The 23,827-nt window shown below is 32.5% G+C and overlaps 3 protein-coding genes across 4 annotated transcripts; 1 reads left to right on the top strand and 2 right to left on the bottom strand.

Annotated features, from left to right (window-relative positions):
- Nucleotides 1-4,379: 4,379 nt before the first annotated feature.
- Nucleotides 4,380-5,194, top strand: LOC136410109 (uncharacterized). Its single transcript, XM_066392077.1, has 4 exons — nt 4,380-4,391; nt 4,453-4,595; nt 4,703-4,868; nt 5,063-5,194. The coding sequence occupies exons 1-4, from the start codon at nt 4,380-4,382 to the stop codon at nt 5,192-5,194; spliced, it is 453 nt and encodes a 150-aa protein (XP_066248174.1).
- Nucleotides 5,195-5,728: 534 nt separating this feature from the next.
- LOC136409881 (uncharacterized) lies at nt 5,729-7,910 on the bottom strand. The gene is made up of 2 exons (XM_066391713.1): nt 7,221-7,910; nt 5,729-6,864 (listed from the first exon to the last, which is right to left on the bottom strand). The coding sequence occupies exons 1-2, from the start codon at nt 7,793-7,795 to the stop codon at nt 6,267-6,269; spliced, it is 1,173 nt and encodes a 390-aa protein (XP_066247810.1). The 5' UTR covers nt 7,796-7,910; the 3' UTR covers nt 5,729-6,266.
- A 10,077-nt stretch (nt 7,911-17,987) lies between these two features.
- Nucleotides 17,988-20,486, bottom strand: LOC136410029 (uncharacterized). 2 transcript variants are annotated; one of them, XM_066391931.1, is made up of 4 exons: nt 20,423-20,486; nt 20,034-20,373; nt 19,854-19,931; nt 17,988-18,364 (listed from the first exon to the last, which is right to left on the bottom strand). In XM_066391931.1, the coding sequence occupies exons 1-3, from the start codon at nt 20,427-20,429 to the stop codon at nt 19,856-19,858; spliced, it is 423 nt and encodes a 140-aa protein (XP_066248028.1). In that variant the 5' UTR covers nt 20,430-20,486; the 3' UTR covers nt 17,988-18,364; nt 19,854-19,855. The 2 variants fall into 2 exon arrangements, with proteins under 2 accessions (XP_066248028.1, XP_066248027.1); XM_066391930.1 differs by lacking the exon at nt 17,988-18,364 and having other exon boundaries at nt 19,823-19,931.
- Between the last annotated feature and the right edge of the window lie 3,341 nt (nt 20,487-23,827).

Raw genomic sequence — 23,827 nt, 5'->3', positions numbered from 1 at the left:
TACAATCGACAATTATCATTTTACCTGTTGAATAATCATATTTTAGCTAGTGATGAGGCAATGTTTTACACGTATATGGAAACTGTGGCTAAAAAAGAATCAGATGAAGTAGTCTATACTTTTTAATTTCATTCTTAATGAATTGAAACTGGAGGTACAAGAACTTGTTATATTTTGTGATTCCTGTTGCGAACAAAATAAAAACTACACATTGTTTCGAATGCTTCATCACGTAGTCCATAAACTAGGCCTGCTTCAGTGTGTAAAAATGGTCTTTCCAATTCGAGGACACAGTTACATGGAGTATGATCCTAATATGGGCTTAATTTTAACACCAAAACTTCCGTCTGGTTGGGATGATCAAATTCGGAATGCCCACGTAAAGCCAAGCCCTTTTAAGGTAATTAGTTGTGAAGAAAGAAAACATTTTCCGAAGTCAGACTGATCTTCCGAAGAATTATTATGTGGCAAAGTGTGCGTTTGAGACTCGCCCACTTAGGGAATTAGTAATAAGAAAAGAACAACAAAGAATGATAAATCACCGCATCTCTTACAACGTAGCCTTCATTTCAAGCATTGTAATACCAACAAAGAAAACACAACAAACTTCTAAAAAAGGAAAAAGATGTTACCAGAACTACGTTGCGGAGAGTTTGAACTCCCAAATTTAAAATAAGAGGATAGGATTACAATCAATGCTTCAAAATATCAAAATCTAAAAGACTTAAAATGTTTCTGTAGTATTAAAGTCCAATTCTATTTCGAAAATTTACCATATAACTAACTCACATTAAAATAAAAAAATGTTTATTGCAGTTAAAATTTTGAGAACCCTCATCTTTATTTTTCTGAGTTTAGGGGTTTTACTTTATTTTTAATTTTTTTTAACTCCAACTTCATAAAAATGTCACAAATAAAGTTGTTAACAAAATTTAGACACACATGCAGTCATTTTAAAAATTAGTTACTATTAACAGCATCATTCCTTATAACGTGTGTAAGAGTTTCAAATTTAAAAATCTATTTTTCTGGAAACTTTCATTTTGTGACCATCATCCTTTTTAGCCTGTACTCTTCATTTGTTTTGGTTATCTTCAAAGTGGAATACTGTTCTTTTCAGTGATGAAACTAAAGTTAATATTTTTAATTCTGATGGGAAAAGTTATATTCATCGACCTGCGGGGGTTAGGTTTGATTCCAAATATCAAAAACTAACATATACAGTGGCGGTCATAGAAATAGCACACTTCATAGAAAACTTAAAATAAGTTAAAGACAAATAAATAAAATAAAATGCAATATGACTTATATTTCTATGAAAGATACAGAAATTATAAAAGAAAAAAAATTCAGAAAAAATGAAAAATTAGGAAAAACAAAATCTTTTCTAACATCTAGAGGCATTTAAATAGCACACTTTGAAAAATTGTGAAAAAAAAACTAAAAATTAACTTTAAAAACTAATATTTCGTAGCAAAACCCTTATTTTGAATGACAGCTTTAAGTCTAAATGGTACAGATTCCACTAATTTTTCGCAAATGTTATTCGGAATAGCGTACCAGGAATTTCGGATATTTTCCCACAATTCATTAAGATTAAATGGATTTTTCCCCTTGAGATCTGTTTTTATATGTTCCCATAAGTTCTCAATGGGGTTCAAGTCCGGGCTTTGAGGTGGCCAATCCAAAACATCCACTGCATGTTTCTGGAACCACGATTTCACAAGCCGTAAAGTGTGTTTTGTGTCGTTGTCATGCATAAATCTGTATGAAACCGGTAGAAACTCATCCGCATAAGGTTCTATTACATTTTCAAGTATGTTCCTATACACAAATTGGTCTATATTACCTTGTATCCTGTAAATAGGACCCACTCCTCGCCAGGACATTGCACCCCAAATCATGATTGAACCCCCTCCGTGCTTTACAGTTTTGACTGTGTATTGAGGATGAAAACTAGTATTTGGAGGACGACGAATGTAAGATTTACAATCACTTCCGAATCGGTTAAACTTAGATTCGTCACTCCACAACACGTTTTTCCAAAAATTTATACTTTTTGGTATATGTTCTTTAGCGAAAAGTAGTCGCTTTTTAAGATTTCGTTTAGATACAAGCGGTTTTTTTCTGGCAATACATCCCCGAAGGTTCGCTTCATTTAATCGGCGTCTTATGGTTCTTATTGACATATTTATATAGTAATTTGTTACAATTTCCTGCCTAATTTGTTTCGCGCTCCAAAAAGGATTAAGCTTGCTTAAACGTTGGATAATTTTATCCATCTTCTCAGTAGTTTTTCTCTTTCGGGCTGCTCTAATTTTATTTGATGTACTGCCTATCTGCATATGTAGTTTTATCGCATTGTAGATGAGCTTCCTTGAACACTTTAAACTTTTACTAATTTCAGTTATGCTCTTTCCATCATTTTTCAATTGTATTATTAATGCACGCTTCTCGGCACTGCAGTGCTTTTTTCTACCCACTTAAAAACAATCAATTTAAATGCTTTAAATAACAAATAGAGCTACTTACTAATTAATTTCCTATCTGAGAAAATAAATGAACGCCAAAAAAATAAGTTTAAACAATAAATTTATATCGTGTGCTATTTATGTGCTCTTCGGTCAAATGGTAAAGTAGGTTTAAGAATAGATAAACAATAATACCTATTTTTTGGCGATGTATTTTTTATTGTTGTTGACTGGTACATTTTCGGTAAACCTTTATTCCAAGAGTTTGTTTACAGTTTGATAGAAATAAATAAATTTTTGAAGTGTGCTATTTCTATGGCCGCCACTGTATGTGATAGTGGCAGCATAACGATATGGGGATGTTTTTCTCGATCCGGCGTTGGACCATTGGTCAAAATTGAGGGAATTATGGATCGGTTTCAATACAAGCCATCCTTGAGAATCATATGCTGCCATTTGCTGATGAAAATATGCCTTTACTTTGGCGTTTCCAGCAGAACAACGACCCCAAACATTCATCCCGATCAGTAAAACATTGGCTGAATGATAATAACATCTCCGTATTAGAGTGGCCGTCTCAGTCACCAGATCTCAACCCGATTGAACATCTCTGGGAATACCAAACAACGACTTTTGGACTGTGGAGTTTTTTGGTAAAGAGTTCGCGAGGATTTTCTGACCCTCAGCACCTAAAATTTTGCTGGTTAAAACACCGTCCAAGTAAAAATTTACTTCGTCGCTCATTAGCAAATTATCTGTCTTCTCGACGCTGATTTAAAAATTCTTCACAAAATGTTAACCTCCTTTCGTTATCTAAATTGCTAAGGTGATGTGCCATTTGGCATTTGTAGGGATAAAATTTTAAATCCATGTGCAGAATTCTGTAGAGGCTTCCCTTCGATATTCCTAGGGCAAGCGATTGCCAATTAACAAATCTCTTAGGACTTCTTGTGAAAGCAGCTCTCGTTCGTTCAACATTTGCAGATGTACGCACCGATCTTCGACTTTCAGGTTTTTTCATGTTTTGCACAAAGCCATTTTCACGCCAATGACGAACCCATGTCGAAATTGTTTTACGTGTTGGTGCATTACCTCTATTATTGTTTCCAAATTGCCTCCGAAATGAACGCTGAACTTCCTTCACTGAACCAGTTCTAATGTAGACTTCCACGGAAAAAATACGCTCTTGAATTGAATAATCCATAATATTGAAAGATTTTAAGTAAAAGTTGTAAACTACTGGAAAAGTTATCGTTGGTGTTTCTAGTTATTGTTTTGAGATAGGGGCCTACTTGGTAACATGTGATCCCAAAGAATACATATCTTGATCTACGAAAGAAGTTGATGGAGGGCATTTAAAAAACATGATTTTTAAAAATTGAATAGTTATCTAAATTAATAATAAATCCCATAGAATTAGCTCTATATTAGTCAAATAAAAAAATTCTTTATTCAAATTATAAAGTTTTTATTTGACTTTTAAAGTGGATACTCTAATATGGGGAACCCTGTATATTTGAATACTTTTTATTATTTTATTAGCATTCTTCCTAGAAACACATACTTTTATAATTATAAGAAGCAATTGTTTAATGTTATGTGTAATGTGCAAAACATTTTAAACTTTTTGATCTCCCTTTTATTGTGCATATTTGATGTTTAGTTACAATTAGTAAAAAAGTATTTGGGCAAAATAAATTATCATGTATTATGTAGAGTTTTCTAGAATCCCGACTATAATCAAATGGTTTTTATACTTTAAATTTAATGAAGTGTTTTGTAAATTAATATATAATAGTAAAAATCCAATCGAATATTTTCTTTAACAACATATTAAAAAAAAACTTAAAAAACTCGAATATCGCTGGCAAAAAAGTATTTAAACAGTTTACGTGAATCATCATAAACATGCATAAACTTGTAGAACGGTTTACAATTCTATTTCAATGCATAATCTTATTAGTGTATGTTGCACTGGTAGCATATAATTTTATTTAACGTGATGACTCAAAAATTACGAGGAACAAAAGTTGAAGAACGGGAAATTATAATTAAATTGCATAAAAAAAAGAAAACCTGCAGAGAAATCGGCGAAACTGTCGGAATACCACGTTCTACGATTGGGTACATAATAAAAAAATACAATAGTACAGGCCTTATAGTAAACAAAGTGCGTATAGGGCGACCTAAGAAAATATCACCAAGAGATGGAAATGTTATTCTTCGCTCAGTAAAAAAAATCCGCGAGTTAATGCTCCAACTCTTTCAACTGATCGTCAGAGAGCTCCTCAAGTAGTCGTTACCGCCCAAACTGTACGAAATTTTTTTAAGACAAAAGATTATCATAGACGTATAGCTAGGAAAAACCATTTATTGGTGAAACCAATAGACAAAAATGTTTGAATTTTGCTAAAACTTACATAAACAAGACTCTGGATTTCTGGGAGAAAGTAATTTTCATTGATGAAACCAAGATAAATCTTTTTGGAAGTGATGGAAACTGCCGCATTTGAAGAAAGCCCAACACCGCAGTGAACAAAGAAAATTTGAAGCCTACAGTGAAACATGGAGGGGATTCGATGATTTGTTAGGAGTGTATGGCTGCTGGTGGAGTAGGAAATTTAGCAGTCATTAATGGAATAATGGACCGTTTTCAATATATTAACATTCTAAAATCACATTTAAAACCTAATGCAGCCAAATTAAATTTGGGAAATAATTGAATGTTTCAGCAAGATAACGATTCAAAGTATTCTTCAGGAGTTGCTAAAGAATGGATTCTGTGTAACATCCCTAAATACTTGCAAACATCCCCATAATCACCGGTTTTTAATCCGATTGAGCATTTGTGGCAAGTGCTGAAAGAAAGAATGGCAAAATACAAAATTTCTAACAGAGCTCTGTTCATTGAACAGTTACAACGCAAATGGGCAGATATTCAGCCATCTATAATTCAAAAGTTAGTTACTTTGATGCCGAATTGTCTCCTGAGTGCTGGAATCAAAGAATTCAAAAAATATTAATTTTTTTTCAATAAGTAACTGAAGCTGTTTTCTCTGTTTGTCCAAATACTTTTTTTTGTGACTTATTTGTAGGACATTGTTTAATATAATTTTTTCATTAATGTTTAAATCAGTTTTTCATTGTTTTTATACTACGTCACATTCATATAGAGTATACTTTTCTAAATATATATTATAAAAGTTAATACTTTATTGTAGGCAATATTTAATATGTGATAACATACATTATATCATTTTGTCCAAATACTTTTTTTACTAACTGTATACTACAGTACATACTTTAGTTATTCCTCTCCAAATTTCAGGTATAAATCCCATTGGACATCTCAAGGCACATATGAAAAATAAAACTAAAAAAGCACAAGATTAAAAACAAAGACACTTTAAAGTAAAAACTCCTTGATATTTGGAACAATACTGAAACAGAATATACAAAAAAATAATTAACAGTATGCCGATTAAAAGTATTATAAAATCCAAAGGAGGCCCAACCAAATATTAATTATTATTAAATTTAATGTTTTTTCTGCAATTTACGTACGTATGAGTACTCTTGTGAGCCCGATTCTGTTAATTGTTATTATAAAATTACATTTTTGCAATATTAGCATATTTATTTGTAATAAAATTTAGATGAGTTTAAAGGGCTGTAATTCTATTACACATCCTATTAATAAGTTATCCTATTAGTAATTAATAAACAAATCTTCGTCATTTAAAGTAGACAATTAATGAGGTACGACTATTCTTGAGATTGATTATATTTCAGAGTTTAAGATGTATCACTGTCTGTCCACTTCATGTCAATAGAATAAAAATCATTGGGAATTTCATTACATTCGTCACTGTCAGAGGAACTTACCCCCGAAACTTCCACTTCTTTTTTACATTCTACATAATCATTGGTACCACTGGGAGTAACAAGAGAGTCTACTGGCTCCCAACTCTTGCTACTTGAGGCGACATGAATTGACTTCAACTTCTTTTGACTGCCATTGTCTTTGTTTTTCACTTTTACTTTTTTTGCAAGAGGATTCCTTTGGGATTTTTTCAATGAAGTTGATGCTGATTTTGCAAATGGATTTAAAACTTTTGCATTATGTAGTGCATGTGGTGACTTTTTGCAAAATTGAGTGCTTGAAGTTGAAGATGCTTTGGTTTCATGACTTTGTTTAGAACCAAGTCGGGCATTTGCATCTGATTCAATGTGTGATGCATCCAATGATTCATCGGAGCTACTCAATATTTCCACAAAAGAACTATGTTTGTTGGATTCAGAGTCTGGTTTGGAAGACAAACAATTTGTGATCCAAGCTATTTCTTCTTCAGTTAGATTATAAATGGGATTGATGATTGATGGATAGATGTCTCTGTAACAAAGAACTTCCATGTGAAGGACTCAATAAGAACATAGTAATTTAGCATCTCTTTGTAAAGAGATAGTAAGACCTATTAATATCTAAGATGCAGGAAATATTTTGTGAGGTGATTCATTTTTAATGGATCTTTATAGGATGTGTACTCTATCTTGTTTCATTTTAAATATATCACAAAAAAATAAAAATGGCCCTGTATTCCCTGCAGTTATGGTGTATGTACCTCCTTTCCTGGATTGTCCTTAACTCATTTAGGGATTGCTCAAGACGCAACAGATATTAGATTTTAAAAAAAATTATACTCCAAACCAAGTTACAATTGTTGACCTTAGTACCACTTACTTGCTTACCTTAGAAACCTATTTTTCATGCTCTGCCAACTTCGCCCTGAACAAACGTTCTCTGCTTCAAGGGTTTTCCAACCATCATTTTCATATGGAGTTTCTTGCAAGAAGGTACAATTGTGTAAAAGATGGTTAATTAACTTCTTATCCTCCTCGACTGAGTATATTAAATTGTTTCTTATGTTCCTTGGTATTGAGACAGACTTGGCAGATCTATCTTCCTGTGTGTCACTCCTGTTTACAACCAATGGAGAATCACATCTAGAGACACTCACACAGTTCTTTTTTGAGTTAGGTATGGCCATCAATTGATTTATATTTCTTAAGGATAATTTCTCTTCATGAGTCAAGCCATATTCAGGCCTATTTTTACTCACTAGGATATTTCTCATAAACCGATTTTTCATACTCTGCCAGCTTCTGAAGTCACATATTCTTTCCATCTCCATTTTCTTCCATAGTCCATCTCCTTTAATGAGGTCTTGATAATTACCATCCAGAATGTAACGCAGAATTTTTTGGTCTTCCTTTAATGAATAGGGCGGCCTGTTTTTTTCTTCTTTCTTATTTATTTCATGCATATTTATTCTCTCTGTTTAGTTGAAGTATTATTAAATCGCACACAACTGCTTAGTTAAGAGTTACAAATATGAAATAGATAATTCTGGATAAGAATTTAACGATTAAACTCAAATTCAATGACAAACGTTAACTAATTTTGGTCTTTTTTTTAAATTATTTATTTATTTATTTTTGGCAAGGGGATGGTTCAGTTGACTCGATTGTTTTCATTAAATATAGCGGGAACGTGAAAATCTTAAAAACCGCTTTAGAGAATGTGGGATATACTGGTGGATACAACCGTAAGCTTTTCTGTTGGCTGGATATAACCATTTGCTCTCAAGGCCCCGATCCAGTCTGCAGGTGTGTATACCTGGGTGCAGATTCAGACAAGGACCCCTTAGGAATCAGTCTAGCTGAATGAAGATATTTACCGATCCGTTCCCTAATGATTAGATTATTTTTTTGAATGACGAAGATGCGCAATTCTAATGCTGATCATTCAAGGGTAGATAGATTTTATTTATTAGTAAGTTATTCAAATCATTAATTACAACCGAAAAGCGCTTCGGCATCACCACTATTCACCGTGACTAACCACAAGGTTTACAATGTGGCAACATCGTAGATGCTATAGTGCGCAATTTTTGTGTTTGTTTCCTTTTGATTTTATAGAAGCGTAACAGTTTATTCGTTAAGATAATATACATTGTGTGATCTGGCACATAAAGTGAGGTTTATATCCATGACAAAGGAAAGACTGACCTTCAATCGTTCCTCTAGCTCTTTATCTCTAGTATTTCCTACCCATACTATTTCAGTAGCTTCCTCCATCTGATAATTTTGATATTGTTAAATATCCCACAAGTTAGAAACCAAACGCTCGAACATTTCATTCTATTTTTTCTGACCTTTTAAAAATGCATTGGAAGACCTAAGAATCACTATAGTGTCTGGGTTTTGAAACGTAGCTATAATTGGACCCCATTATGCAATAAAGATTCAATCAACAATAAAATCGTTCTCAAATATTTGAGAAAAACAATCTATTTTTTTAAATCAAAAATAATTTATTATCTAGTCATTGAAGATATGAATGAAATTAATTTTTTAATAAATTTCATTATGAAACTAATATTCTCATAAAAAAAAAACATTAAACTAAATTGAATTAAATGCATCTCAGAGAAAAAAAACATCTTGTTCTTTGTTGTTTAATTAAAATTTAATATATTTTTTCTGATTGCAGTTCAAAGTCAATATTGCCATTGTATCCATCCATGTTTCCGTCGTTCCGTTGCCAATGATATTTGTATAAAATATGGTCTGCTACCGGAAACAGATGCATATACCATCGGCCACAAAAGTGGTCGACCAGTTTCAAATCAAAATCGCTTGCGGTATTGTGGGTCGGATACCTTTTTTTGTCACACTTGACCTATATTACTTTTTGTTGGATCCTCCTTTTTGTGTATATACATCAATATTTTGCACAAAAACATGTATTGCTGGCCCAATTCATTGAGACAATTTTATTTTTTGGTATTTTCTCAGTTCATCGTTCGGCTACAATGCCTCCAAATCTGAGCAATAACATTAAAAATAATATAGTGCTTTTGTATGAACAGGGGTGCAATGTTTCCGAAATTAGTCATGAGTTGAATATTACGGTACGTAATCACATTGTTTTTTTTCAATTAAGGTAATTTTATCACTGGCTTAAATTTGGGGACGTTTTTTTGTTTATATTGTTACTTCTGGCAAGAAATTCATCTTGAGTTGAGCGAAAAGTCTGTGAGATGTCGGCTGTGTTATACAGGGTGTTCCAAATTCGATGTGCTATTATTGCTATCTCTTAAACGGGAAGAGTTACAGGGCCGGTTAAATTGGAAGAAATGTGCCAAATTTAATACTCTTCTAAGAACCGAAAACAATGTTGCCGAATGATTGTTAGTTTCTGAGTTACTGTGAGAAAACTAAAATTAGGTCGAATTTAATTTTCTAAATGAATCGATAACTAAAGGTTTTTCATCAAAACGTTTGATACAAGAACTTCGTAGTTTTCTTATGTGTACAAACCAGTAAATTTCAACATTTTAAATGTTCCTTAGCTTTTGAGATAATGAGACAACAACTTGAGTTTTTCAAATACGGACCCGTGCATGTTTCGGCGGTTTTTAAAAGTTCTTAATAACCCCTTTACAACGGTGTATCACAAGATAGAATTTTTTATGTCTTAGTTTAAAAGAAGTAATTCTGCATTTTTCTCTCAATAAGCTAGGCCGCTCTTGGAGTGCCAAGCAAAAAATGCAATTATTATGCCTCAAAAATTTATAATCATATAGCTTGATTGATAATTCATTTGCCTGCATAACATGTTTTGAAACAAGGGCGAATTCTATTGAGTACGTTCGGATGCTCGACGAAGCTATGCTTCCTTCTGTTCGTACTTTGTATCCTGTGGCAGAAATGCCTGTCATCAATTATGCTGATGACAACTCTAGGATACATCGCGCAAACATCGTGAGGGACGGGTATCACGAGCATCCAGACATAAACAATCTTCCCTGGCCTGCATATTCACCAGACCTAAACCCCATAGAAAATTTATGGGGCCTAGTGGTTCAAAGGTGGCACAATAACAATGAACGTACTACCGAAGATTTGGTGGCACATTGCAACCAAATTTGGAATGGGGTTAGAGGTTCACTCTTGTGCCAAAACCTTGTGGGTTCAATGGGCCGGAGGCTACAAGACGTCATTGACGCCAATGGGGGAGTAACCCGCTATTAGAATTGTTTATTTTTTAATTTAATCATTTATTTATATAAATTTTAAGCTTATTTTCTCTCGATCGTACTGTATTTTCGAAAAAAATGTGTCTTGAAATTTTCCCTTTTAACGTACGCATTACGAAAAACGCCGTTTATGTCATCTTTTGTCTAAAGAACTTTTGCGACATAGAAATCACTTGATTGTTAAGTGAGAGGTAAGAAACAGTCGGACTAGTTAATTCCTAATTCCCAGCAAAATATTATTGTTAATAAAAGTCTTGAAGTTTAGTAAGTTGTACTACAGTGTTTTGTAAATTGTTGGTCTTGTTTATAATTGAATTTAACATGTATTTTTTTCGTTTTCATCTTAAACAATTATATAGCCATATCAACTTTTGCAATTTACAAAATTCAATGTTAATATAGTGATGTTTTCACACAATTACTAGCAGAAATGATTTATTTGAAATTATCATCTTGAAAATATTCCGGCAAACTTGGTATTCGATGTAAAATTCTAAATTTATTCGCTAGACACGTTTATGTTGTGGATCATTTTTTGTGAACTGATAAGGTACCTTCGCTCGGAATACGCGTCAAGCGATTTTGAACCTTAGCGTGGTCGACCACTTTTGTGGCCGATAGTACATACACTGCTCCACAAAAAGATAGCTCCACCCATATTTTTTGGTAATTTACGAAAGTGTTCAAACTTTTTTTAAGTTTTTCTTTTGTATCATGTTTGTTGACAAAAAACATTAGGCTCTGCAAAGAACTATTCACATCCGTATCCTTATACCGTAATACAGTATACTAAACCGAAAACTGACTTCCACATAATGATAGCTCCACTTCAAAAACAACAATTTATTTACATATTACCAATAAAATAATAACATTGACGACATTTCAGTAATCAGTGGCACTGCCATTCCTCTGAATTACTTGAAATAAACGATTGTCCATAGAATCTACAAGCCGAACAAGAAGGTTATTATCTAAATTTTCCCATTCGAGCACAATTAAATTTTTGAGCTCCTCAATGGTACAATATTTGCGATTATTTGCGCAAACACGACGTACGAGTATCGCCCAAACGTTTTCGATAACATTTAAATCCGGTGAACGGGAAGGCCAGTCAACCAGTGGCAATTGTGCTCCATTAAACCAAGCTTTCGTTGATTGCGACACATGGATTGGTGCATTGTCTTGCTGATACTGGAATTCAATACCGTCATTTTCCTCAAGATAAGGCAAAAGACATGCGTCCAGCAGTTCTTGATATTCTTTTGAATTCATTTTAGCGGATGGAAATGCTAAACGCACTTTACCGTGCACGCTGAACGCTGCCCACACCATTAGTGTGCCACCACCAAAGTTTCGACGTGAAAAAATTCGAGGTTCTTTCCTCAAATCTCTCCAATATGAATTGAATCCATCAGGGCCGTCGAGATTCCATTTTTTCTCGTCAGACCAAATAAACTAAATGAAAGGCGTTAAATAATTACATAACATTGCTGGTAACATTGAAAACTTACATTTGTAAAATCAGTGCGAACATTAGCACGAGCAAATGCGAGACGTTGCATCTTGTGAACGTCAGACAATTCTGGTGCTGTGAGCATTTTTGAGCGTTTAATAAAGCCACATTGACGAATCGTACGCCTAACTGTTTCAATTGACACATTAAGGTCCTGATCTTTTTTGATGGTGCTGCACGATACGGTAGCATTTGAAGCTGCATTAATGATACGTCTTCTCTGACGGGCATTAAGCTTTTTCGGCCGTCCTGGGGACTTCTTCGTACCGTAAGCGACTGGATCCTTCAAAAAACAATTAATAACTCGATGATTACGTCCCATTTCACGAGCGATCCAACGATTTGAGCGTCCATAACGATGATGAGTTAAAATATCTGCTCTTTCCACCTCAGTTAAAGACGGACCACGTCCCATTATAAAAAATACTGAACCAAACCAAACACGATCTTTCAAAACAGTTTTTTACGCTGTCAAAAATAACAATATAAACAAAAACACATCGATAAGTTACAAAAGCTAAGTGGAGCTATCATTATGTGGAAGCCGATTTTCGGTTTAGTATACTTTATTACGGTATAAGGAAGCGGATATGAATGGTTCTTTGCAGAGCCTAATGTTTTTGGTCAACAAACATGATACAAAAGAAAAACTTAAGAAAAGTTTAAACACTTTCGTAAATTACCAAAAAACATGGGTGGAGCTATCTTTTTGTGGAGCACTTTACATATACATATGTATAACCTTTAATATCTTTTAATTTTAATTCGGCAACTGGTTTACTGTCCTAGTTCTAGAAATTTATGAAGATAATACTTATGTGCAACTGGTTATTTTCTTCTTTCTTTTTTATGTTTGTTTCTTTGTATTCTTCAATGTCATTATGGGCTGTCTTTACAAAAATGCAATAAATTTTTCCCTTCATAACCTTGATAATTTAATATGCAGCTAATATTTTCTGAAAAGCAACGTTTTTCTATCAATGATTTCCTTTCCTAGTTTACTGGTGCTAACTTTTTTTTCATTTTATTAACATTAATAGTGCGCTTTTTTGCAATTTTTCATAATATACAGGGTAATTCAAATTTACTGCATACTATTGGAATCTCGAAAACCATAAAAGATATAAGGTCGCTTAAATTGGGGCGAAGATGAGCATTTTCAAAATTTGTTAAATGCTGTTTTAAAATTTGGAAAATTTCGATTACTTCTCAAAATGACAAAATGATAGAACACTTCTAAATTTTCACTGTTTCTTAAAAATAATCTGAATGAAAAAATTCTGTACCTATCCCCATAAATGTTGCTCCTTTCTTATTTAGATAAAAAAGTGTCAGTAGTTTACTATTATATAAAAAATTTCAACTGTTTATATGAAAAAGGGTGAGACAAAATGATGGGATAGTATTAAAATAACTCTCGACAGATAGGTTTATTTAAGATGAAAAGGGTTTGTGATCTAATATTAGTAAAAAGCGACTGTAAAACTCAAATGTAAAAGTCAAAATGGGCCGCGGCACTCAGCCGAATGTAACTGAATGTAAAATTATCTTAAATTTAAGAAAAGATGACTTAAATACCAATAAAATATCGAAACTAATAAAGAGAAGTAGAAATGTTATAAAAAACTTTTCGGACAATCCTGAATAATATGGTGGGAAGAAGAGTAAAGACCGACCTTGTGTTAGAAATGACTGTAATAGACGTCAAATTATCAGGATCGCGTTTAATTCAATTCATATATCACGACAAATTGCACAAGAGGCAGGTGTCTTAACAAATACATGGAATGTACAACGCATTTTGCAACACACTGATCATTTAAAACGAAGAAAACTTCAAAGTAAGCCACCATTAACAAAGAAATATGTCAATGATCGGATGAACTTTACCTGAAAACGAATTAGGAGGTGTAAAAATGGAGAAAAGTATTATTTACACATGAAAAGAGGTTTACTTTTGATGGATCAGATGGGTGGGCGTACTATTTCCATGACCTGTGGAAAAAACCCATGTTCAGAAAAAAACGACAAATGAGAGGTGGAGGAATTATGATTTGGGGAGGAATTGGTTATCAACGAAGTACGAATATTCGTTTCATTAATAACAAACTGAAGAATAGGAACTACATTGAATTAATTGATCAAGAAATATCGAATATGCAACGTGAATTAGTGGAGACGGATTCATTTTTCTGCAGGATAATGCAGCAGTGTATACGACTAAAGTGGTAAAAGATTATTTTCAATGACACAATATTAAAATTCTATCGTGGCCGGCAAGATCTCCGGATCTGAATATTATAGAAAATGTATGGGGAAGTTAGCCTGTGATGTATATCGAAGTGGTAGACAGTTTAATTTGATAAGTGGTCTTAAAAAGGTAACTGAACACAGTTGGAATGTATTCTCTCTCACGTTTATAAATAAACTATATATATCTTTACCTAAGCGAATGTTAGAAGTTCTAGTGAAGAAGGGGAGCTCCGCACGTTATTAATGTTAAGAAAAATGTGTGAAATATTTTTCCGATCATTATAAAATAATTGTTTATTTATATGTTTCCTATCATTTTGTGGCACCCTTTTTTCATATAAACAGTTGAAATGTTTCAAATAATATGTCAATCAGGTTATTTTCAAGAAACAGTGAAAATTTAGAAGAGTCCTGTCATTTTCTCGCGGAGTATAATCGAAAAAAAAAAGATATTTCCACAAATTGCTTTTATTTTTTTTTAAGTTATTTGAAGATTTTTTTTACGAATTTTACTTCCTCATGGGCACTTTTGCTCCTTTATAAGATAGCGTCATTAGATTTTAAATAGAACGCTTCGAAATTTGAGAATCATCATTAACTTCATTTCTTTAATTACGTATGTAAATTTTTATTGCATTTTTAGAAAGCCTTTGATTTTCTGAATTAAATGATGGGTCACAGTTGTAGTAACAACAAACGTAATAGTGCAAAATACATTTTTAATAAATAAAATAATGAAACGCTACTCAGACATAAGTGCAGTAGGCGCGCGCTAGTGTGAACAATCCAGTAGTGTAAACAGGCAAATTATTTACATAATACTTCCAGCAGTGTGAATTATTAATAACTTCGGTAGTACGCACAACTTGTTTCAATTTGCACAAACATGAATTTTAGAGCAAAACAAGTAAAAATTTGTTTTTTGTGTAAAAATTTCCCTTACTCAATTTCGAACAGAACCCTCTACATATGGTACCTCGATTGAGATATTTTGCACGTTAAGCGTTATGTCGCTTACAATGTTATGTGGGAAATCATACTAGACTTTAGGGAAAATACTGAAGAAAGATGATCGAAATAGAAAACTAAAAGGGGATTATTCATTCGGAGACCGTTTTAGTGTTAGTGTGGCGTTAAAAATATATTAATTATCAAATTTTTATACAGGGTGGTGAAAATTTCGGTGCTCACCATTGGTATCTTGGAAACTGCAAAAGATACGAGTTTGGTTAAATTAGAGAAAATGTGTTAAACTTGAGGCTCAGTCAATATTCGGAAACAGTGTTGCTAATTTGTTTTTATTTTCCGATATATTGGGAAAAAATTGAAAAATGTCATAATTTAATTTTCAAAATAAGATTTTTCAAAAAAATATTTTGTGCAAAAAATTTACAGTTTTCCGAGCTCTTGATGTGTGTGACTTTCTAAATTTTATAGTTGGCCTAGTTTTCGAAATAATGACCCCAACTTTTTTTTTAATTCGGACTTGGATAAATTTTGGAATATTTTGAAAGTGTTCATTAAAGGTTTTTCAACGATATGTCACATGATAAAATTTTATGGCGTTTTGGTTTAAAAGAGACCATCATCAGTTTTTTTTATAAATGTGAAAAGAATTTTATTACAAATGTGAACATTAGCGGGTAAATGACTTTAAAGCCTTAAAATAATAATAGACTTCTTAATTTAACATGTATTCAAAGTGTCCATCGTTTTCCCTAATACAAAAATTTGTTCGTAAATTAATTTCATCCACTGCTTTTTGTATAGTGAGTCTTGGAATGGTTTCGAAGGTATTTCCAACTTTTTTTAATCTCATTTGTGTGTTAAACACACAAAAAACAAACGTAATCTCCTTATTGTTTTTGTTAACATGTTTACAATTGAAGAAAAACTAGACATGTACGACGTTTATATTCGTAGTTATAGAAATTCTGTTTTGACGTCTTAGAATTATGAAAACTTATATTTTAAGTTCTAAAAAAATTGCTCCTCGCCTTAAACAGTCTAAACAGAAGATAATTTTTTTGATTGTGCAAATGCTTCAGGTTTCCACAAGCTCACTCCTTTAATCATTAGAAAAGCAAAATCTTATCGATCTCTAAAAAATTTTCCTAAACCGCTTATTTACAAAAATACCAAAAATGCTTGGATGACCCAGCAAGTTTTTAAGCATTGGTTTTTTCAAATGGTTTGTTTCAGAAGTAAATTAAACTAAAAATTTAAATAAACGCGCATGTAATTAGAAGAGATTTTTTAGGTGAAAGAATTTTTTAAAAATTCAGAAACTTGAATAATGTGCACTGGTCCTTTTAGACAATGCTTCCATTCATCCTTTAGCAGAAAACTTGAAAACCGAAGATGGCGTTGTATTTATTACGTTTACACCTCCAAATGTTACACCATTTTAATACAGTCTGTAGATCAGAATGTCTTGAGATTAATTAAATTCATTTGCATCGCGTCTAGCAGCAGTTAGATTCTTCTGTTAATGAAAAAGGTTGGCGTCAAATTTTTGACAAAAGTGATATGGATGAAGCTGATCTGCCTCTATTAAAAATTCGAGAAATTGCACTAAGTGAAAACTTAGAATTGATAGTTAAAGAAACCATTGAATGACTTAGTATTATTGAATCGGTAAATTTAACTCATACATATAAATTTTCGTAATAGAAAATAGAATTCACGTTTCTTAGACTGAATATAGCGTAGTCGATGTTGAACAATGGAATAAAGATAGCATTGTTAATACAACCAGTTTTAGAGTAGACATCGATCGTATTGAAGGTTCAGAAAATAACGACTTAGAAAATGACACTATTGAAAAACCAAACAAGACGATTTCTATTCTAGGAGTTTTAGCAATATTACAAGCGGTCTCACAATGGTCGAAGCAAAATTATATTGGTGTTAGTGACAGGCAGAACCTTCTCAATATTTAACACAAGGCAGTAGCTGTTTAGTGATTAAATAAGAAAGTTAAAATTAAACTTACGTTTCTTTAAAATTAAATAACATAGAAATCAATATTTAATACAATACTTAATGATTTATTTTTTGCTTTGATTTTATTACAATGGCAATTTAGAAATACATTTAGTTATTTCATTGTCTCTTTCGTTCATGTGAACAGTCTCGATTATGTGAATGTACTAGATTTTTTTGTGTTCATGCTATCGCGAGTCTACTGTATTACCATGGAAACAACAAACTAAGTCTCCATAAGATGGTCAATTTTAAGATGTGAAAGTCTATTAAACAGTTTTGTAACACTTATAAAACTATTATCAGCGTACCGAATTTGAAAAACATATTATGGATTACATAAATGAAGAATATCGTGACACGAGTTATGTAAATATGTGTTTTGTCCTGAGACCATCTGTGTTATCTTATGGTCATCTAGTTTTCATCTCAACTTTTATCTCATTACGTGCATATACATATGTCCTTGTGTGGTTAAAAGATGTTGATGATCGCAAATGTAGTAAAGAACTGTTTTATTTAATCTTGACAACTACTTAAATAAACTAATTTGACAAAAAGTAACTATTCACAAATACTCTAAAAAATAATAATAATTGGTAGTTTGCCAGACCTACCTATGACAACTACCAGATTATAATACACCTATAAATAAACTAATTATTAAGAAAGTAAAACAGGTACTCACAATTAGCACCTGACCTAAATTACGTGCACCACACATATTATCCTGTGCAAAGACGCCTGTCGAGATGGACAAGTAAAACCCATATGGGTCTAGCGAGAAGAGACAGTATAAAAATCCCCCTTAACCATGGGAACATCATAATTTTTCTTTATAATTTTCTGTGAGCAGTTATGCTGCAAGCCTGATTTTTGTAAATTAGTCCATTAGGGCAATAAAAATAGTTTTTAAATCCATTGTGTAAAATAAAGTAACTTAATTGGCACAGTCGGTAGGATTCCAGAAGGTCTTGTTGGAAAAGTGAATCGAAGTGTTCCACCTGCTCAAAAATCAGTCGATTTCAATTGTTTATCTGGAAATTAGAAACTATAACCCCGAACCAAGGATCAATTTCGAAGATTTAATCGGTAAGTATTGAATAATTCTTTCTTTGTCCTTTGTACCCGTTTTTCACATTCGACATTATGGTATATTTGTGGAGAGAGATTTTGGCAAATTTTACGATTTCTTATATCTTAAGGAGCTTAGAATAATTTTGTCGAAAGTTTTATGAGTTCTAATTTAGATAATATCAAATTAACTACTTCTGAAAGTGAACTAGGTGAGATCATAAATAAACTTGCTAATTTAATTATCAATATAGAAAACAATCTAAAATCAATGGCAACCATTTCTGCAGCAAAAGATATTGTCCATATGCTAAGACAATTTACCAGTCGAAAGGAATACATATTTAGAATCTTATGAACTCAGTAGATAAATTGTCAAAGCCATGTGGAAAAAATCGTTCCACCAGATTTCTGCTATCAGAATAGGTACTGACTGATAATCAGTGCCTGTAAATAATTCAACCCAAGGGTCGTCTAGGTGTCACCATGAGAAACCACAGGTGAATTCCTCGGATCGTCTGGAGGTCTATTACATTGACCAGGCCCTTCCAGTGGTTATTGTAACTAGACACTAATTGCGAAAACCTTTTAAGGTTTTATAATTTAAGAAGGGGTTTAAGGGGTTAATTAAGGAAGAGGTTTAAATTTAAGAAATTGTCTCATTTTTTAAAAAATTTTCCCAAAAAAAAAGTTACTTTCCACAACATATGAGGAGTTGGAGGAAGACGATTTTATGTATGTTTTGTTAATACGGACTCGAAAAGTCCTAATAGGATGCCTTTGGCATCCGTAAAAAAGTTTTACTCTAACGTAGGCAACTGAATGTTGAGCATAGCTCAACAATTTCTTCAAAATCTTACGAAAAACGGTTTTTTTATAGGAGCTTGTAACCTTAATACGTTACGAAGCATCCATTTTGAGATTTGCAATTTAAATTAAATTTCATTTTGCAAACTCGATTTGACTTCGGATGCCGGAATAGTTTCGCTTCGTGCATCATCGTTTGCATGCTTTTTAAATTGGTGCCACAAAATGCTGTCCACCGGAGTGGACTTTGATCAGCGTTCGCACAATGTATTTTAAATGGCTGGGACAGAAAAGTGTCCCCTTTAGCTGTCTCGATTTTTATTTTTATATATGGCTTGGTTGCACTAAAAGTTTTACGTAATCCTTCATTATAGTTTTTGCATTCGTAAGCGACACAACGAAATGAGTATTAGCAGTGACTGAGTCTCTATTTTTAGATTCTACAAGGGCGCAAGGCGCCCTAACAGTGCTCCTCAAGTCCATACATCTAATAAAAGTGAAAACACTTCAGTTGATTTAAAAATTGTACTTGTTCTGGATTTTTTCGAAAGCCGAGAGTCCGCGCTATAATTTTGTTGTTCTTGTTTGTAAAAAATGAAAATAAAAATAGTTATTTCAAAATAATATTTTATGTCTAAATCTTACAATTATTCATTTGAACTGCTGCTGGTATTGTGGTCATCATCGCTGCTTGATTCCGATGTTGGTATATTTGCTATTTCTCTGAAGAAACATTAAATAATTAGTGTGGACATTTCTTACAAAAAGTCAGAATAGACTTTTTAGATGTACTGTATATAAAATCACGTTGCAACATTTTATTACCTTAAAAAAATTCTTAATTGCTTTAATACGGTTAAGTAATTTATTTCTGATGCAAAGGTAAGTATAGCACGTTCTTCTCCATGTGATAATTCAATAGTACCCCGCCCTTGGTTTGGCGTGAATCCGCTTATTTCATCAAACAATAACGTAAAGGGAAGATTTCCATCGATACGAGAAATCACGATTCTTCGTTGTCCTTCATTTGTGATAAAGCTTAAAATTGCGTTTTCTATAGTTATTCCATCCGATAATGCCAATTTACAGGGATATGGCATTTTGAGTTGTTTTTGCTGCAATTTTGACAATTGGTAGTTTTTCCACTGTTCAAGTAAGTTTTCAACTAAAAATCAAAAGATTATTGTATCTTCTAAACGTGTTCTTATACGTACCTTTCATTATTATTGATATATAAACAATATCTCGTCTCTTCAGGTAGTGTTCGTGATCTAAATAAATGTCTATTGTCTAATGTGAAATGTCAAAATAAGCACGTGTAGTTCTGGCCAAAATTTTATTATTGATTGATGCAGGAAACTGTAACGTAGGGAAGTAATTCTTATGTAGTATATATCTTTGCCGTAAGATTGCGCGACCATATTGAAAATATATGTAAAAAGTTAGAAGCATGAATATGGGAGTATTTTTTACGAATGAATTAGAATTAATTCATTATAAATACAGGGTTTCCCATATTAGAGTATCCACTTTAAAAGTCAAACATAGACTTTCTAGTTAGAATAAAAAATCTTTTATTGGACTAAGATATAGCTAATTTTATGGGATTTATTACTAATTTAGGAAACTATTCAATTTTTAAAAATCATGTCATCCAAATGCCTTCCACAAACTTCATTCAATATAATTTTGAATTCTAAGTTCAAAATTTTGCATTACGTTGTGAAGAAAATTTCCGTCTATTTTTGCCATTTCATTTTGCATCCGCTCTTTCGGCTCCAGAATTGTTGCTGGACGACTTGCAAAAACTTTTCGCTTTAAATATCCCCACAGAAAAAAATCGGAGGGTGTCGTTAGATCGCGGGATCTCGAGAGCCAATTTACATTTCCAAATCGTGAAATTATACGGCCGTCAAAATAGTTTCGAAGAATCCTTATGGTGTTTCTGGCTGTATGAGCTGTTGCTCTATCTTGCTGGAATAACGTGGCACTATTTAGTAATCGTCGTCTAGTCAGTTCTGGGATGAGAAACGTTTGCAACATGTTTATGTAACGCTCAGAATTAATTGTTACAGAACGTTTATTTTCATCCTCAAAAAAATAAGGATCGATAATACTAAATGATGCTACACCGCACCAAACAACGACTTTTGGACTGTGGAGTTTTTTGGTAAAGAGTTCGCGAGGATTTTCTGCCCCCGGGCACTTAAAATTTTGCTTGTTAATAACACCGTCCAAGTAAAAATTTACTTCGTCGCTCATTAGCAAATTATGTGTCTTCTCGATGCCGATTTAAAAATTCTTTACAAAATGTTAACCTCGTTTCGTTATCTAAATTGCTAAGGTGATGCGCTATTTGGCATTTGTAGGGATAAAATTTTAAATCCATGTGCAGAATTCTGTAGAGGCTTCCCTTCGATATTCCTAGGGCAAGCGATTGCCAATTAACAAATCTCTTAGGACTTCTTGTGAAAGCAGCTCTCGTTCGTTCAACATTTGCAGATGTACGCACCGATCTTCGACTTTTTCGAGGTTTTTTTATATTTTGCACAAAGCCATTTTCACGCCAATGACGAACCCATGTCGAAATTGTTTTACGTGTTGGTGAATTATCTCTATTATTGTTTCCAAATTGCCTCCGAAATGCCCGCTGAACTCTATTTGGTTTCTAGCCCTCACAATCACACTCGTGTCGTCAGCATAAGTTATCATTCTCACTCTTGTCTCCAACGTAATTCTGAGCACTTCGTCATAGAATATGTTCCACAGGACGGGTCCCAGGACAAATCCTTGTGGAACGCCACAAGTAATCCTATGGAATTCCCCTTCTCCGACGATTATTCTTTTGTTCAAGTACGCCCTAACAATTCTCACCGCTTATTTCCATTTCCTCCATTGCGCTTATTATTTTTTCTCATGGGGCACTGTTAAATGTGTTTTCTATCTCCTATAATATCATTGCACTATAGTCCTAATTTTTTGTAGCCTTTCTTTTTATATCCTTAACAACTCCTTTAACTTGTTTCAATGCGTTTACAGTGTACTTTCTCCTTCTAAACCCATATTGTTCTCCCTCATTTTCGAACCGATTTCAATTTCATCCAATATTCTGTTTCCTATTAATCTTTCGAATAGTTTCCCTGTCGTATCCAAAAGACAAATTGGTCTATATGCGTCCACTTTCTTTAGTATTTTTCTCGGCTTCTCAATTAATGCAAAACGCGCTGTTTTCCAAATTTTCGAAAATTCACCATATTTCAGACATCCATTAAACAGATAGCAAAAAACACCTTTTCGAGTTAATAATTTAAACTTTTCTTCATATATTTATATTAGCAAATTTTTAGTATTTTGAAGTCGTCGGTTTCCATAGTAAATAGTAGATTATGTAATAAAGTTTCCAAAAATCTAAATAAATCAATGAACCGAAATTTTATGGGAGTTTAGAAAAGAAAATGTAAACGAAATAAATTTTTCTATACTAACGGGGAGAGCTAACCTGAACTAACATTTCCAATTTTTCCAAAATCTTTTATAATGAAGTGACTATCGTAATCCGATAGATTATGGAAAACAATAGAGAGAATAAATAACTTTTGAAAATTAAGATTATAATCTTGATGCGTAAATCCTTGAAATTCTACAGTGAAATGACTATGATCTCGTACAATAATATCATGTGAATTAAATGCTTCACATATATGACAATGTGTTACATTAGATCTATCAAGATTTTCCTCAGTTAATGATACAATAGTTGTCATTTTTGTAAAAATGATTTCCGATAAGTTAAACAATACAAAAACATATACTTCTCCTCGCGATAACTCTTAAAAAAGGAAAATTATTGATAATATTCAGCACTATAAACTTTATGTTTTTGATATTTTGTAGTTACATTACTTATTTGATCATTAACAGATATTAATTGACCCTCAAAATCTGCATAAACGACAAAGGGATTTTTTTATCTTATACACGTAATTTTTTAATTGAATATATTCGTTTTTGGAGAATAAAATTTTATAACCATTTAATTTTAAACATAACTTTTCATGAGTACCTAATTTCTGCTTGTTGTAAAAGTAACCTAAACATCTATTACAAAGGAATAGTTTACTTTTATATTTTCTAAGTTGGTGTGATACTAAACGAGAAAAATCTTTGATTCAACAGTAATGATATTTAATATCTCGATTTTCAAATTCATCATCATCATATTTAGTTAGTAACGTATCAAAATCACTTATTTTTGGATAATAATTATCTTGAATTAAAAGCAAATTAACGTGTTTATCCAATTTTTTTTTTGGTTAAGCGGACTGATACTATACGAAAATTTTTATTCCACTTAGTTAATTCTAAAGCATAAACATTAATCGAAATATTGTTAGATTTTCAAATTTTACAATTTTATTTTAAAATATGGTTGTTTCTAGGTTCTAAGTATTTAAATTATTTTTTTAATATGAATAAGATGTAATACGGTCTACATTTTTTTAACCGGAAAAAGTGCACTTATAACACTCCAGTAAAAACAAGTCTGATCTGTATGTTTAACATTTATACAGCGTGGTTCCTAACTACGTGTAAAAAATTTAAAGGCGTAATCCTCGACT

The sequence above is a fragment of the Euwallacea similis genome, chromosome 7 (genome assembly GCF_039881205.1).
Source record: "Euwallacea similis isolate ESF13 chromosome 7, ESF131.1, whole genome shotgun sequence".
NCBI lineage: Eukaryota > Metazoa > Arthropoda > Insecta > Coleoptera > Curculionidae > Euwallacea > Euwallacea similis.
Note: the sequence above shows the minus strand (reverse complement) of the source record. Positions and strands in the feature narration are given on the sequence as shown.

Excerpts from the sequence above, each read along its gene's own strand:
- LOC136410109 (XM_066392077.1), top strand. Across the intron at positions 4,596-4,702 it reads ATACCACGTTCTACGATTGG|TAAAAAAAATCCGCGAGTTA; the intron begins GTACATAATAAA and ends TTCTTCGCTCAG. Across the intron at positions 4,869-5,062 it reads TGAAACCAATAGACAAAAAT|GAGTGTATGGCTGCTGGTGG; the intron begins GTTTGAATTTTG and ends ATGATTTGTTAG.
- LOC136409881 (XM_066391713.1), bottom strand. The coding sequence starts at position 7,795 with ATGCATGAAATAAATAAGAAAGAAGAAAAAAACAGGCCGCCCTATTCA. Across the intron at positions 6,865-7,220 it reads ATGAAAAATAGGTTTCTAAG|AGACATCTATCCATCAATCA; the intron begins GTAAGCAAGTAA and ends TCTTTGTTACAG.
- LOC136410029 (XM_066391931.1), bottom strand. Across the intron at positions 19,932-20,033 it reads CAATTAAGAATTTTTTTAAG|AGAAATAGCAAATATACCAA; the intron begins GTAATAAAATGT and ends ATGTTTCTTCAG.